This window comes from Alligator mississippiensis, chromosome 2, assembly GCF_030867095.1.
Source record: "Alligator mississippiensis isolate rAllMis1 chromosome 2, rAllMis1, whole genome shotgun sequence".
NCBI classification, from domain to species: Eukaryota; Metazoa; Chordata; order Crocodylia; family Alligatoridae; genus Alligator; species Alligator mississippiensis.
The window spans coordinates 275,225,887-275,238,810 of NC_081825.1; the positions used below are offsets into that span (position 1 = coordinate 275,225,887).

General features: G+C 41.9%; 1 protein-coding gene across 3 annotated transcripts in view; it reads right to left on the reverse strand.

Annotated features, from left to right (window-relative positions):
- The window catches only part of TRIP11 (thyroid hormone receptor interactor 11), a 68,473-nt gene that overhangs the window by 10,402 nt on the left and 45,147 nt on the right, over positions 1 to 12,924 (reverse strand). For all 3 annotated transcript variants that reach the window (XM_006259233.4, XM_019481663.2, XM_019481662.2), the window contains 6 exons: positions 11,741 to 11,881; positions 11,334 to 11,527; positions 9,082 to 9,245; positions 8,666 to 8,769; positions 8,238 to 8,337; positions 39 to 120 (listed from right to left, as the gene is read on the reverse strand). In XM_006259233.4, coding sequence (XP_006259295.2) covers positions 39 to 120; positions 8,238 to 8,337; positions 8,666 to 8,769; positions 9,082 to 9,245; positions 11,334 to 11,527; positions 11,741 to 11,881 — 785 coding nt within the window. The remainder of the gene's footprint in view (positions 1 to 38; positions 121 to 8,237; positions 8,338 to 8,665; positions 8,770 to 9,081; positions 9,246 to 11,333; positions 11,528 to 11,740; positions 11,882 to 12,924) is intronic.

The window sequence follows — 12,924 nt, forward strand, 5'->3', positions numbered from 1 at the left end:
AAAAATGTATATACCTAATTTAAAACAAAATTACTTACTTGTCCACTTTCCCTTCTGTGCTGTTTATAAGGTTCATTAGCTTATTTTGTGCATCTTCTAACATTTCTTTTCTGATCTCACCTAGAGAATTAATGGCATTTCACTGTAAATTAACTAAAATAAATTATTTTGACATCAGAAACATTCTAAAAAAATCAGTAATAGACAGATTTGCATTTTTAAATAAAATGCAGCAGGCAAAAAATAATCATTGTCTGTAAATGTATTTGGAAAGTGTCCACACACAACTATTTCATATTTTAATTTATGAGCTAAATTATACAGCACAATGCATTAACATTCAGTCTAAAGGACAGATGGCAGGATATAAATCAGCTGAATGAGGTTTGGTAAACTATTCAGCTGTGTTCAAAACTGGAGAAGGTCTCCTGGGTCATCAAGTCCAGTCCCCAGCAATTGTAGGCAACTACATTATAAGCCTTATACAAAATAAACATGCTCCATCTTTAAAGTGTGGCTGTTTTCCCCTTTCTATGCACTTTAAAAGACAGCTCGGAGACTTAGAAGTCTTATTTAATTTACAGCCCAAGTTTATTCATGGACAGTTATACTAAACTGGAAATTGAGACCTTCCAATTCATGAGCAGAACCTATCCCAGAGGGTCTGGGGAAGAAGCCACAGGTGGACCTCAAGGGAACTTGGAAATACTGTACTTTTTGAGCCACTTTCCCACACTGGGAAAGTACAGGGTTAGTTTGCTCATGTGAATACTTCATCCTAGTTTATTAATGCATGCAAGCTCTTAAACCCTTCCTCTCTTGAGGTTTTGTTTATTAAAATAGTATTCCAGTTTAATAACAACCTATCTTTAACAAATCTCTCAGACTCTACAGCTCCCTCTCAAGACTCAGCTCATGATATCTGACTCCTAATCCTCTTGCTATCAAAACTTCTACCCCTTCTCCTTGCAAGCCTCTCCCACCAGGCCTCCTGTTGCAAAACCATTCCCTTGATTGTGGGTCCTGTGTGTCCAACAGTACACATAGGTCTTGCAACAGAGTGCTGGAACATGCTTAAGCAGGCAAGAACTAATGCACTGCTGTATATTGCCATTGTACCAGTAACCCAAGTTGCAAAAAAGATTTATGCAAGAGACTGAATTAGCAATTTGGGAGCATGAAAATTCAGTTTAAAATGGCTAAAATGAAGTCTCTCAGCTACTATGAATATTCTATGATGCACAGCTAAGAGAAATGGTTACTAGAGTCTTTTCATCATATGGTAAAATTCACAAATGAAATTCATAAAAACAATATTACCTCATTAAAGACTTTAAAAATATACTAGGTAGACTTCCCATAATCTGGCTCTATGCTTTGGCATAGTTCAAGAGGTATTGCATTGCAGTAACATAACTTGGGCATCACAACGAAGCGAAGAGCAGACACTGTGTACACTTCTGCTTACCCAAACTGTAACAACTATTTTACACTCCACTAATGTGGAAAAGGGGTAAGAGGTTAGTTTAGAACAAAGGTGCTCAACCTTTTGGGCCTGCAAAGCAGTTCTGACCCATGGTGCCATGTCATCCAGACTGCAGGGCTCCCCACAGGTCTGGGAACTTGGCAGTTGGGTAGCGGTAGCATTGCTTCTGTACTGTTACATTTCTAGACTGATGCCTTGCATGCTGGATCAGGCACCGGATCCTGGAAGATGGGATGGGGTGCACCTTCAGCAAGTTTGCAGGTGACACCAAGCTGGGGGTAATAGTAGATACAATGGAGGGTAGGGCTGGATTCAGAGTTATCTAGACAAATTAGAGGACAGGACCAAAAGAAATCTCATGAAGTTCCATAATGACAAGTGCAAAGTCCTGCACTTTGGACAGAATAATCCCAAGTACCAGTACAGCCTGGTGATTGACCAATTAAGCAGCAGCTCTGCAGAAAAAGACTTGGGCATTACAGTGGACAATAGGCTGAATATGAGCAACAGTGTGTCTTTGTTACCAAGAAGTCTAATGGCCTACTGGGCTGTATTGGTAGGATTGCTACTAGCAGATCCAGGGAAGTGATTATTCCCCTATATTCAGCATTGGTGAGGCTGCACCTGTGGAGTACTGTGTCCAATATACTCTGCTATGATCCCCTAAACAATCATTCTAATATTATAAAAGCCTTGATCTGTCTGTCTGTCTGTAACACTTTATTTGCACTCTGATTGGTTGTCTGAAACAACCAGAGTGCTCTAACAGTGTTCTGGACAGGTGGTGGAGTACTGCCATGACAGCAGGGATGGAGGGGATGGAGCGAGGGAGTGAGGCCAGCAGCACTGGCCTTGTGTCCTGTCCCCCCCCAGGCCTGCTCCCTGGAGGTGGTAGTGATGGAGTGGGGTGTGAGGCCAGTGGCACCGGCCTCGTGCCCACCCCAGCCCTGTTCCCTGGAGACAGCAGCGGCAACAGATTGGATGGGGTGTGGAGGTGAGGCCCCGGACCTGAAGGGGGGTGGGGGGAGTGGGCCTGGCCCCAAAGCAGCGGGGGATGGAGGAGGGAAAAGCAGGCCCAGCCCTGAAGCAGCGGGAAGGGATGGGGGAATGGGCCTGGTCCGAAAGTGGAGTGGGGATGGAGGATGCAGGCCTGTCCCCACCTGCCCTGCCCCGGTCATTCTTGATGGGCAATTTGCTAGTTTTTATTATATGCTTAGAAAGTATCAACTGAATGATTATTACACATCTACACTCATTTAGAAAAAGTGAACAACACTGATCTGATTATAAAACACAAATCTCAGAAACATTTTAATTTTCTTCTAAAACACAATTTCATAGTTGAAAAAGTTTTCGATCATTTACTTTGAGGCTATGAAAAGGGCAAATAACAGAAGAGACCCGAGCCAAAAATCAGCATGGATTGCTGTAAACCAGACATTTACAGCAGTCTCCAATAATTTGTTAACCATTTATGGCAATTTAGAAAACTGCATCTGGTATACATCTTATACTTTTCCATTAATATTGCTTCTGCCAAAAAAATCCATAAAGAAATCCTTCAAAAACCTGGCCAACAAACTGGTGTCTGGGAATGTATTTGGCCCATATTCAATGGGACAGCGTATGTTTTCTTGTGTAAATAATATTGTAGAAATCTGAGTACCATTTCTACAAATTAAACAAATCTTTAATTTGTTATAATCACATTCTAAGAAATTAAAATGTAGTTGCCCTTATGTGTCAAATTTTTAAATTAAATTACTTGCATCACAATACAGTTTAAAAACATACTAAGATCCAACCTTACCAAGTTTAAACCTACCAATGCTCTAACTCCAATAAAATATGGGATCAAATTCATCTGACATGAGTACAGCTTCCCCCTCAATTGGGGGGGGAGGGGTGTCTACTTACACCATAGCTGATTTTGGCCCTTGGTGCTTGGAAAGTTTCACTGGGAATGAGTATACAGAAATCAAGCTATACAGATGGCTCTGCTCAAAAATAAGAGGTAACTGGTTGCATGTTCACGTAGTAGCTTGAGATTTAATTTAAAGAGGTTGTAAAAATTGTCTGTGAACTGGGGGAACACCCTGACCTAGCTCAAGGGAGACCAAAAGCTGCAAACACACAACTGGAATTCAAGCAAACATTCAGTCAAGTAGCAAAAGCCACAGCTTCTCTGAAGAATTTTGACTAAAATAGCTGAGGGTTGCCAAATTACTTCACACACCTAGTCCCCTCTCTGACCCCAAATTTTGTGTCTGCTTGTTTTTAAAAAGTTTGTTTTTAGTGAAAAGAATTATTCCCACCTAGTGCAGAGGAGAGGAGAAGGATTTTTAAAATGCAAAGAAATAATTACATCAACATAACACAGGACTGTATAGGTAAGAGCCTTGAGGCTCCTTCCCCTAGCAAATCCATAAAGCAAAATGGTCCTCCTCCCATTGAGGGCAAAGAAAATGAGCAAGCAGTAGGATTGCTGGTAACTACAGAAGGCAAGCAAACCTCTGCCCTCTCATCATCTCCCATTCTCTTCAGGGACTAATTAAATATGGGGATTGTCTAGCTCAGGAGTTCTTAAGCTTTTTCTTCCTAGAGAAAAAAAAAAAGGTGACAAGGTGCTTTAAAACTAAAGCTCGTTCAATGGGTTTTAGTTAAAGCGTCCCTGTCACCATTTTTCAGTGCAGGGGTGCTGATGCTCATGACGCTCTAGATGCTTTAGTTACAGCAGCTCTCAGAGCTACTCTAATTAAAGCAAACCACCCCCCACCCATTTGTGGACCGCATGTATAAATGCCCCCTGAGTTGGAGTTGTCTGCAACAGAAAAATTGCTCTATGACTTGTGTATTCTAAAAGAATGAAAATTAAGAGATGGCTTTTTCTAAGGGGTGGCTCACGTCTATCCAAGGGTGCCTGACTCTTAAAAGGTTGAGAACCACTGTACCGGAGCCTCTGAAGAGATGGAAGCAAGGCAGGGAGAAAGACAAGACTAGAGGTGCACCGATATATTGGTCCATATTGGATTGGCACCAATAAAAGAAAAGCTGACATGATCCGTAATTGGCTTTTTTTGGCTGGTGTAGCTTATAATGTCACTAATAAATGCCATGTGCACATGTGCAACCACAGCATGCACAAGGCCAGGAATGTAGCCTGGCAGCTTGGAGAGCAGTGTCTGGCCAGTAGGTCTGTGGGGGAAAGGGGCGTGGGGGAGGGAAGGGGTTTGTGGTGTGGGGGGAAGACCAAGGCCCCCATGGTGAGGGAGGAAGTGGGGCTGGGGTTGCCCAGCCAGGGTGGGACCTGTGGGCAGCTCATCCATAGGGTGTGGGAGAGGGGATTGAGCTGCCCACAGATCCCACCCCGGCTGAGCAGCGCCAGCCCCAGCCCCACTCCCTCCCTCACTATGGGGGCCTTGGTCCGCCTCCCCCCAGCCCTTTCCATCTCCCACGCCCCTTTCCCCCACAGACCTACTGGCCAGACGCTGCTCTCCAAGCTGCCGGGCAACATTCCAGCTCCTGCTGCAGCATGCATCCAGGGGGAGGCATGGTGGGGGGGCTTGTGCCCTTGGATTTGTGCACAGGGTGAGGGCAGGTTGCCTGCTGTGGGCTCGGGGCCAGGGACTGCACACTGGCCTCTTCCCAGTGGTGGAGCTGGGCTAAAGCTGCCCTCGGAGTGGGAGGAGGCAGCGGTGGGGGGGCTACAGCCACCCCAAAATTCGCCATAGGCCCCCTGTACCTCTCCTCACAATGCTGCCACCGCCCACCCCAAGCACAACCCCAGCCCAGCCCCCAACTGGGAAGAGGCTAGTGTAGCCCCTGGCCCCGAGCCCACAGCAGGCAACCTGCCCTTGCTCCACACACAAATCTGGGAGGTACTTGCCCCATGCCTCCCCTAGGGGTGCGCACAGAGGCCGGGAGCTGCCCCTGCTCCCTACCACCCAGACAAGCCACCCATGGGTCCATCCCAAGCTCCACGCAGGTATTGCCTGCTCCTGTCCCAGCCCTACTCCCTCCCTCACCGTGGGGGCCTCACTCGGGCCCCACCACGCCCCTTCCCTCCCCGACAGACTTAAATTGGCCAGACACTGCTGGACCACCTAGCAGCTACTGAATCAGTACAGGCCGATACAGCTGGTTAATAATTGGCCACTGGTATCAGCCAAAAAAATCTTTATCAGTGCACTCCTAGTCAAAGTAAGTACCATACATCGTCTAATGCTTGAAAAAGTTTTAAAAGCTTGCTCTTTGTGACCAGTACTCTCTCATATCACTAAATCAACAGACATCTAGACACCATGTACACTTTCAGACTTGGTTCAAGACAGGAAAATGATAAATGCAGGAAAAACTACAGATGCCATCGTTTCAGCCCTGACCTGTACAGTAAAGCTAGTATTGGTACAATGCCTGGCTTTTTATAGTGCTATCAATCCTCTGAGATGACAATTAAAATTAGTTCAATAAAAGAAATAACAATGGGCCAGATCCTATTGCATCTGTTAGATCAAGGGTTGTCAACCAGGGGTACGTGTACCCATAGAGGTACTTGGAAATGTCCTAGGAGGTATGTGTGGGTGTGCAGGAACAGAGTGCCACTACCCACCACCCTGTGCTGCCACCTCCCAGGAGTAGGACCGGGGGGGGGTGGAGGGCAGGGGCCCCCAAGGGCAGCGGTGCACCACTGAGCCACACAGGAGCCGCCCAGCCAGCGGGACACAGGAGGGAGCTCGCATGTGGCTGCCACCACCATTCACCATCCCGCACCACCTCCACGCACTGCTTTCCCACAGACGGTCACACGTTCAGCTCCATGGGCTGCTGATGGGCGACACGCAATTGGCCAGGTATGAGGCCAGTCAGCAGCCCGTGGAGCTGCATGTGCAACAAGCCATGGGAAAGTGGCGCGCAGGGTGGTGGGTGGCAGAGGCTGCGTGCATGTTCCCCACCCTCACCCCTGACGCCACCAGAAGGGGTACACTTGTTTAAAAAGGTTGAAACCTCTGTATTAGATACTTAAGGATCACGTAGACACCCAAGTCTGAGTCCCTGGAAAACTCTTAAGATATCAACTTGTTATAACAATTCTTCATCAAGCCTTAAGATTAAGTCACAAGTGGAAGGGAGAAGCAGAACTCACTCAGCCCTTGCATTACTGTTTTTCAGAGATTCCAACACGGTGGAGTACAAGTGCACTTAGATACCTAACATGTGAAACGGGGTCTGACCCAGCATATCCAAAGTTCATTTCATAGCTATTAAAAGAAAATAAATCACAGGGTAGCAGTTCAAAAATACAAATTCTCCCACACTGGCTTTAATGTTTCATGCATTTTATATAAAAAAAAAATAAAATAAAAAAAAAAAAATCGCCTGTGACTTTTTCCTATTAAATTAAACTAATTATATTGACACTACCAACATATACTGTACTGTTAAAGATAAGAGAAAATAGAGTCAATTTTCACTAAACAGTCACCATGTCTTGTTAGGTTCCCTTACATGGTTTTAATGTTAAAACTCTGTCAATGAATCATTAATCTCTACCTTACTATCAAAGAAAAGCCCACACAACTTCCTTATACAATTCATGTTTAAAGTGCTGTCCTACAGCAAAACCATAAATCTTTTTCAAAACTATTTATCTTGGCAAATTCCTTTACTGTCTGGCCAAGTTTGGTCTTCAAAATAAAGTACAGTGTAATAACATTTTTCAGTTTTTAGAGTACTCAATCTAAGAATAAAATGCAAAGCATCTTTCTTAAAAATCAGAGCCATTAGGAATCTTACCATTTAAAAAGAGGTGAAATCAGATCTAAAATAATACAGCTAACAGCTCTTTAGTTAATTAAAGAATGCACACACATAACTGCTACTAACATGATGGGAATTACCTGCAGGAGGGTGATCTGCCCCTTTAACTACCACAAAGATCAAATAATCCAACTGGAAGTATTAAAAGAAATTAATTTTTGCCCTCACTGCTACAAAATTGTTAAAATACCCCCAAAGATTTATTGTTACCAAAACATCTCACACATTTATTCCTGGCCCCACTCTTAACTTGGTCTATTATTAGTCTTCTCTATGCCCCTTCAGCCAAACTCATCTGCTGCTGATGCTAGCTTCTGCCATCCAGACCATCTCCTCCCCTTCTTCCACTCCCCCTTACCCCATCATCCTCCCAACTGAAGATTTAAATATCTCCCTCCCAATTATACTACTCTCCCTTCCTGCTATTACTTTAACCATTTATTTTCTATTAAGTATTTAGGATAAAATTTATAATAAAAGATGATTTTTAAAACAGGATAGAAACACAGAGGACAAAACCCCCAAAAGTACACACAATAGAAAAAAAATGAATGTTAAAGAAAAGAACCCCAAGTTTCAGGAAAAAGTCATGCTTGTGTGCATACCAACATATAACAACTATTTATTTTTAGATGAGTCTCAATCACTGTTATCTGAGCACTTCACAAGCATGTTTTTAAAAAGCTTATTTAACTAAGGACTAGTATTGTAGGAAAAAAATTAATATAATATCTTATCTCCTGATAAGAGACCTGCAATTCAGGACCTCTAGTCTATAAACTTTAATTTTTCCATGTTGAAAAATTCAAGCTTGTCACAAATTACACAGAATCTGCTCTTTTATAAGAGAAAATCTGGTAGTTTATGCCTTCTGTAAATTTTCCACTGCTTTCTCAATTTCTTGCAAGACTTCAGGGAAAAATCAATTTACCACCTTCTTTTTTAAGCTCCTCAATTTGCTCCTCTTTCAGATCCAGCTGCTCAGTCAGCCGTGAGGCTGCATCCAGGGCAGCATTTGCTTCTTCTAAGCTTTCCTGCAAAGGAGGAAGAGAAAATGTATAAGGAAGGTCACTGTTACAATAATTCAGTATGTTCACAAAAAAAATAGAACAGATTCAAAATATTTTAATAAATCACATTTTAAACATCTGAACTGCAGATATCCAAGAAAAACAGTGATCTACACAGCAAGTCTACTTGGCTATTCTATTCTCCCTTTCTCCGCACTTCCATAAGACAAAAGTTTTTAATGAAGACTTATAAACATTCCCAAGCGATACCACTTAATAATATATACTGTATTTTTAAATCTGACAAATTGGGATTAATACAAAAAACTTTAGAGAATTTAATTCAGTTTACCTGTAATGATTCAACCTTCTCCTCTAGCCTTTCAGCTTTCCTTTTCCATTCTGTGATTTGTTTTTGGTGTTTGTCTAGCTCTGCTGCATACATAGCTTTCTCTTCTGAAGGAAAACAAAAAGATGATATATGTGATTAAGTTTACCCATTCTAATCCTCTGGATTTGGCAATCTAGAGAAATCAAGTCATAATGTTATTGTATCCAGATTTCAGCAACCCAGAGTTAAATTATGGAGTTACTGATTTTGAAGAGGTGAGAATTTCACTCCAAATATTGCATAGCTGAAAGATTTTAAAATTAAAACCTTATCTGAAAGTGTATTAGTGACCACCAGCTTTTAAAATTCACCAATCTGCAAGAATCATACAAACTGAAAATGTTAGTTTTTTCCCCAAATGTTATGATGTAACTTACCCTGTTGAAATTGCTCTAGTACCATCTGCAGGTTAGCCAATGACATTGCATACTGTTTCACTTGGTCCTGTGAGATGGTAAGCTGAAGCATAGTTTCATCTCTCTGCTTAGAAACCAAGTTCAACTGCTCTTGCAAGGATTCTACCTGCAGACTGGCCTGATGGCTGCAAAACAAAAAAATCATATTAAATCAAGCAGTTTAGAAAAGTCACCTTGGCAGGTCTTTTTTTTTTTTTTCTAAACCAGGCTTCTCAACAAGATTTTTTAACTCTACCATCTCCAATTCTAAATTCAATAGTTCAATACTGAAACATTCACTATGTACACTATGCAACCTTTTAGGACAAGTATTGTCTCTTTCCATTTGTAATAAAATCAGCTATTTTAACACCTGGACAAAAAAAAAATACGTTTTTTCCCTTTGTTTTTTTTTTCCTTTTTGTACATAAGACTCAATCTGTTTGCAAAGAAATGACATTCTGGTCTCTTTGAAGGTCCAATTCAGCTCCCACAGAAATCAGCAGGGGCCTTCCACTGATTTTCCTTATGTTTCTAAATCAGTCTCCAACTGATAACACATTCTTCTTTTATATTCACCAGAAGATTATGCATCTAATTCACTATGGATCACCTGAGTCACTGTGTTACTTCCATTTATATTGGTATGAAAAGCTGAAACAACTTTAAATGGGAAATAAAGAGAGATGGTAATAAAACTTTGAAAAGTTTTTGATGAAATAAGCATACAATTTTTTTTTTTTTTTAAAGAATATGTGTTTCTGTGCCAAGACTATTTACAGCAATGATTGAGATAAGAACAAAGCATTATACAGGAGCCTTGTTTATAAAGATGCCACAAAGGTTTCTAATTTAAACATGCTTTAAGCTTAACAGTTTGCCAGAGCCTTCCCTCTTTTCCTTATGAAACTAAAATACAAGAATCATCATCCCCAGAAAGTTGCTGAGTTTAGAAACTTAACAGAAAAGAAGAAAAGATCTATTCCTCAGTAATGGCAATGCTCCATTTTGGTTTCTTATTACCTATGATACTGATCAGAGTGATTTGGACAGTTTGAATTAGATGGGAGGTCAAATTAAAAACAGAAGGACTTCCTTTAAAGTGGATTAGATTAACATGAGTTTCAAGAAAATGATGGGATCATGTTAAAACTTATAGTCTGGTTATGATATTTTTCCTGTTAAAATGCTACTAGAAAAAGAACAAGATAGGAATAAAAGGAGCCTGCTGAGACACTGAGTCTATTCCCTTACATTTGCAGACTATGGCAGATATTATAAGGATAATAAATGCCTCTGTCTTGCCAGCACCTCTCCCTGCAAGGACTCAAATACATCCTGCTGATGTCACAGCTACCCAGATACTTTATGGAGGGGAAACCTACTGCAGAAAGCATTTCTACAGCCAAAAAACAAATATTTATGTTTTTGGACATGAAGTAAAGATACTGAAAAGTATGGAAGTAAAGATACTAATACAGTAAAAGCTCTGTTATCCGGCATCCCCCGGGAATGGGGGATGCCAGTTAATCAAATATTCCAGTTAATCAAATGTGCACTGTCTGGTGCACTCCCCAGCATCAGTGTGCTGGGGGACAGGGAGGGGGGCCCCGCGCAGGCTGCTTTTTCCCACGCGGGCTGCTTTTGCCCTGGGCTGTGAGCTGAAAAAGTGGCGAGGAAAAACTCAGCTTGTGGCAGCGACATGGGAAGTCCCCTGGAAGCAGTACTTCCGGTTTCGCTTTTGCTGCATCGCTCGGATGCTGGTTAATACAGTTTTCTGGCTTATAAAGTGCCAGTTAACACAGCTTTTACTTTACTAATATTTTTAGAAAACATCAGATAGAAAACAAGCCAGCAAGTCAACTTGTGAGGATTTAGGTAAGAAGGTACATTTAAAATAGGTTGGGTACCAATGCCTCTTTCACATCAGCTACTTTGTATATTGTTAAATTAATGGATTGGTTTGCATTTGATACATTTTTTTTTAATTAAGTCACTCTCAAACGTCATTATTTCTATGACTACTCCCCTAAAGATATATACTGCTTTCTGGTCTAGAACAGAGGTGCCTGGGTAGTTTCAGAACAGACTTCTGATTTAGAATAATTTTACTCATCTTGTTTTCTAGGACTTTTGACTGTGAAGCCCAGAGAGTACACCACCTCTCCTCCTCCTCCATTTTAGCATACTGTAATAATTAGAACACGTTTTGTCTAGAGAGAGGGAAACATTACCTTGCATTTTCCACCGCAGTTGAAGAAGATACTAGTTTTTCCTCCAGTACAGTCACCTTCTTTCTCAGCTTGGTCTCTCGGTCCTCTGCAGCTAAAGCTTCCCGTGTGTAAGAATCCTCCATTTCCAAAAGGTGATTACGCAACCTCTCTAATTCCTGGTTTAGACGTTGCTCCTTCTCACGCAAATGCTGCACCTAGTTAGAATACGTTTTATGTTGGATGACACAGCTTTGCGCAAGGTTATACACACCAAAAAAGATTCCCTAACAAATTGTAATACATAGGGATATATTTTTAAAATATCTTCTGTACTTACAGAGACTTTATTTTGCTTTATCAATTAACTCTGGCATAGTATTTTTCCCCACTCATGCTCTTTTATGCTTGTTAACTGCTAAATGTCCTACCTCATTTTGTAGGGCACTGTTCTCCATTTGTTTCTGCTTGAGCGCTACCATGACTTGGTCTCTCTCTTGTTGAAAAGTAACAGCATTCTCTTGCATTGATTTCACTTCGTTTAACAGCTGATTCAACTCCCCTGTCTTGCCCTTTTGGAGGAGGAGGATATATGATTAACAAATGTTGAAAATATGTATAAAAAAATGAAAAATATATGCTTTGTACAAAAAGAGCCTGTTACTATTTATCACTTATTTCTGCACAAACATGCAAGGCACAGAAAAGAAGGCAGTCTCTACCCAAAGTGTTTATAAACTGAAAAAGAAATGAATATACCAGTGAAACAAATGAACAGACCATCTATTCATGAAGCATATCCTCTCTTGCCTATTTGGAAATGATTTTATTGGCATATTGTTCTAATATGTTCGTAGAAGTCCCAGTGTAGTAGGGCCTCAGACTGAGGAGAAGCTCCTCACCCCCAAGATCCTGGTGTGGCAGGTCCTTTAAAACCACTGGTGAAGCCCCACCTGCAGTAGTGGTGGGTACACAAGTTTGCAGATGCCAGGTGGGGGGAGCTAGTCAACTCCCCCCTTAACTGGTGCTTGCAAACCTGCAAAAGGGGGAGGCCTATGCAGGACTGCAGTGTGGGCTCTGTCAACTTGCCATTGTGTGCAGAGCTGGGGATCATGACCCTAGGCTCCATGCATGCTGGCAAATTGAGAGGGTACTGTGGGAAGCACAGCATTGGGGACTAGTCCCCCATGCCAGGGTTCCTGCACCGGCAGTCATGCTCATTGGGGTCTGTTCCCTTATCCCAACAATTGAGTGTCCTGCCATGCATGTGTGGGACTTGTTGGGATTAGGGACCAGATCATCATGCCATTAAATGCATCTCTGCCAGCACCCTCAAGGTCCAATCTTTCATGTTGCTAGATAAAAGGCTTAAATATCAAGAAACATCTTTATCCCCTAAAACTCTGAGAGCTTGTCTAAACTAGTTCCTTGGTGGATCTTTACAGAGATATCAGTTCCTAAAGATGGAGTCTAGATAGCCATTTTGGGGGGTTTCCTAGCCTGGGTGATGCTCACTAGCCTAATAGAATTAATGTATCTACATCTGTCAAGGTATAATAAGGACACCGGTGCCTCATGCCTACATTACAATGGTAACAGAGGCTCCTGAGGAAAT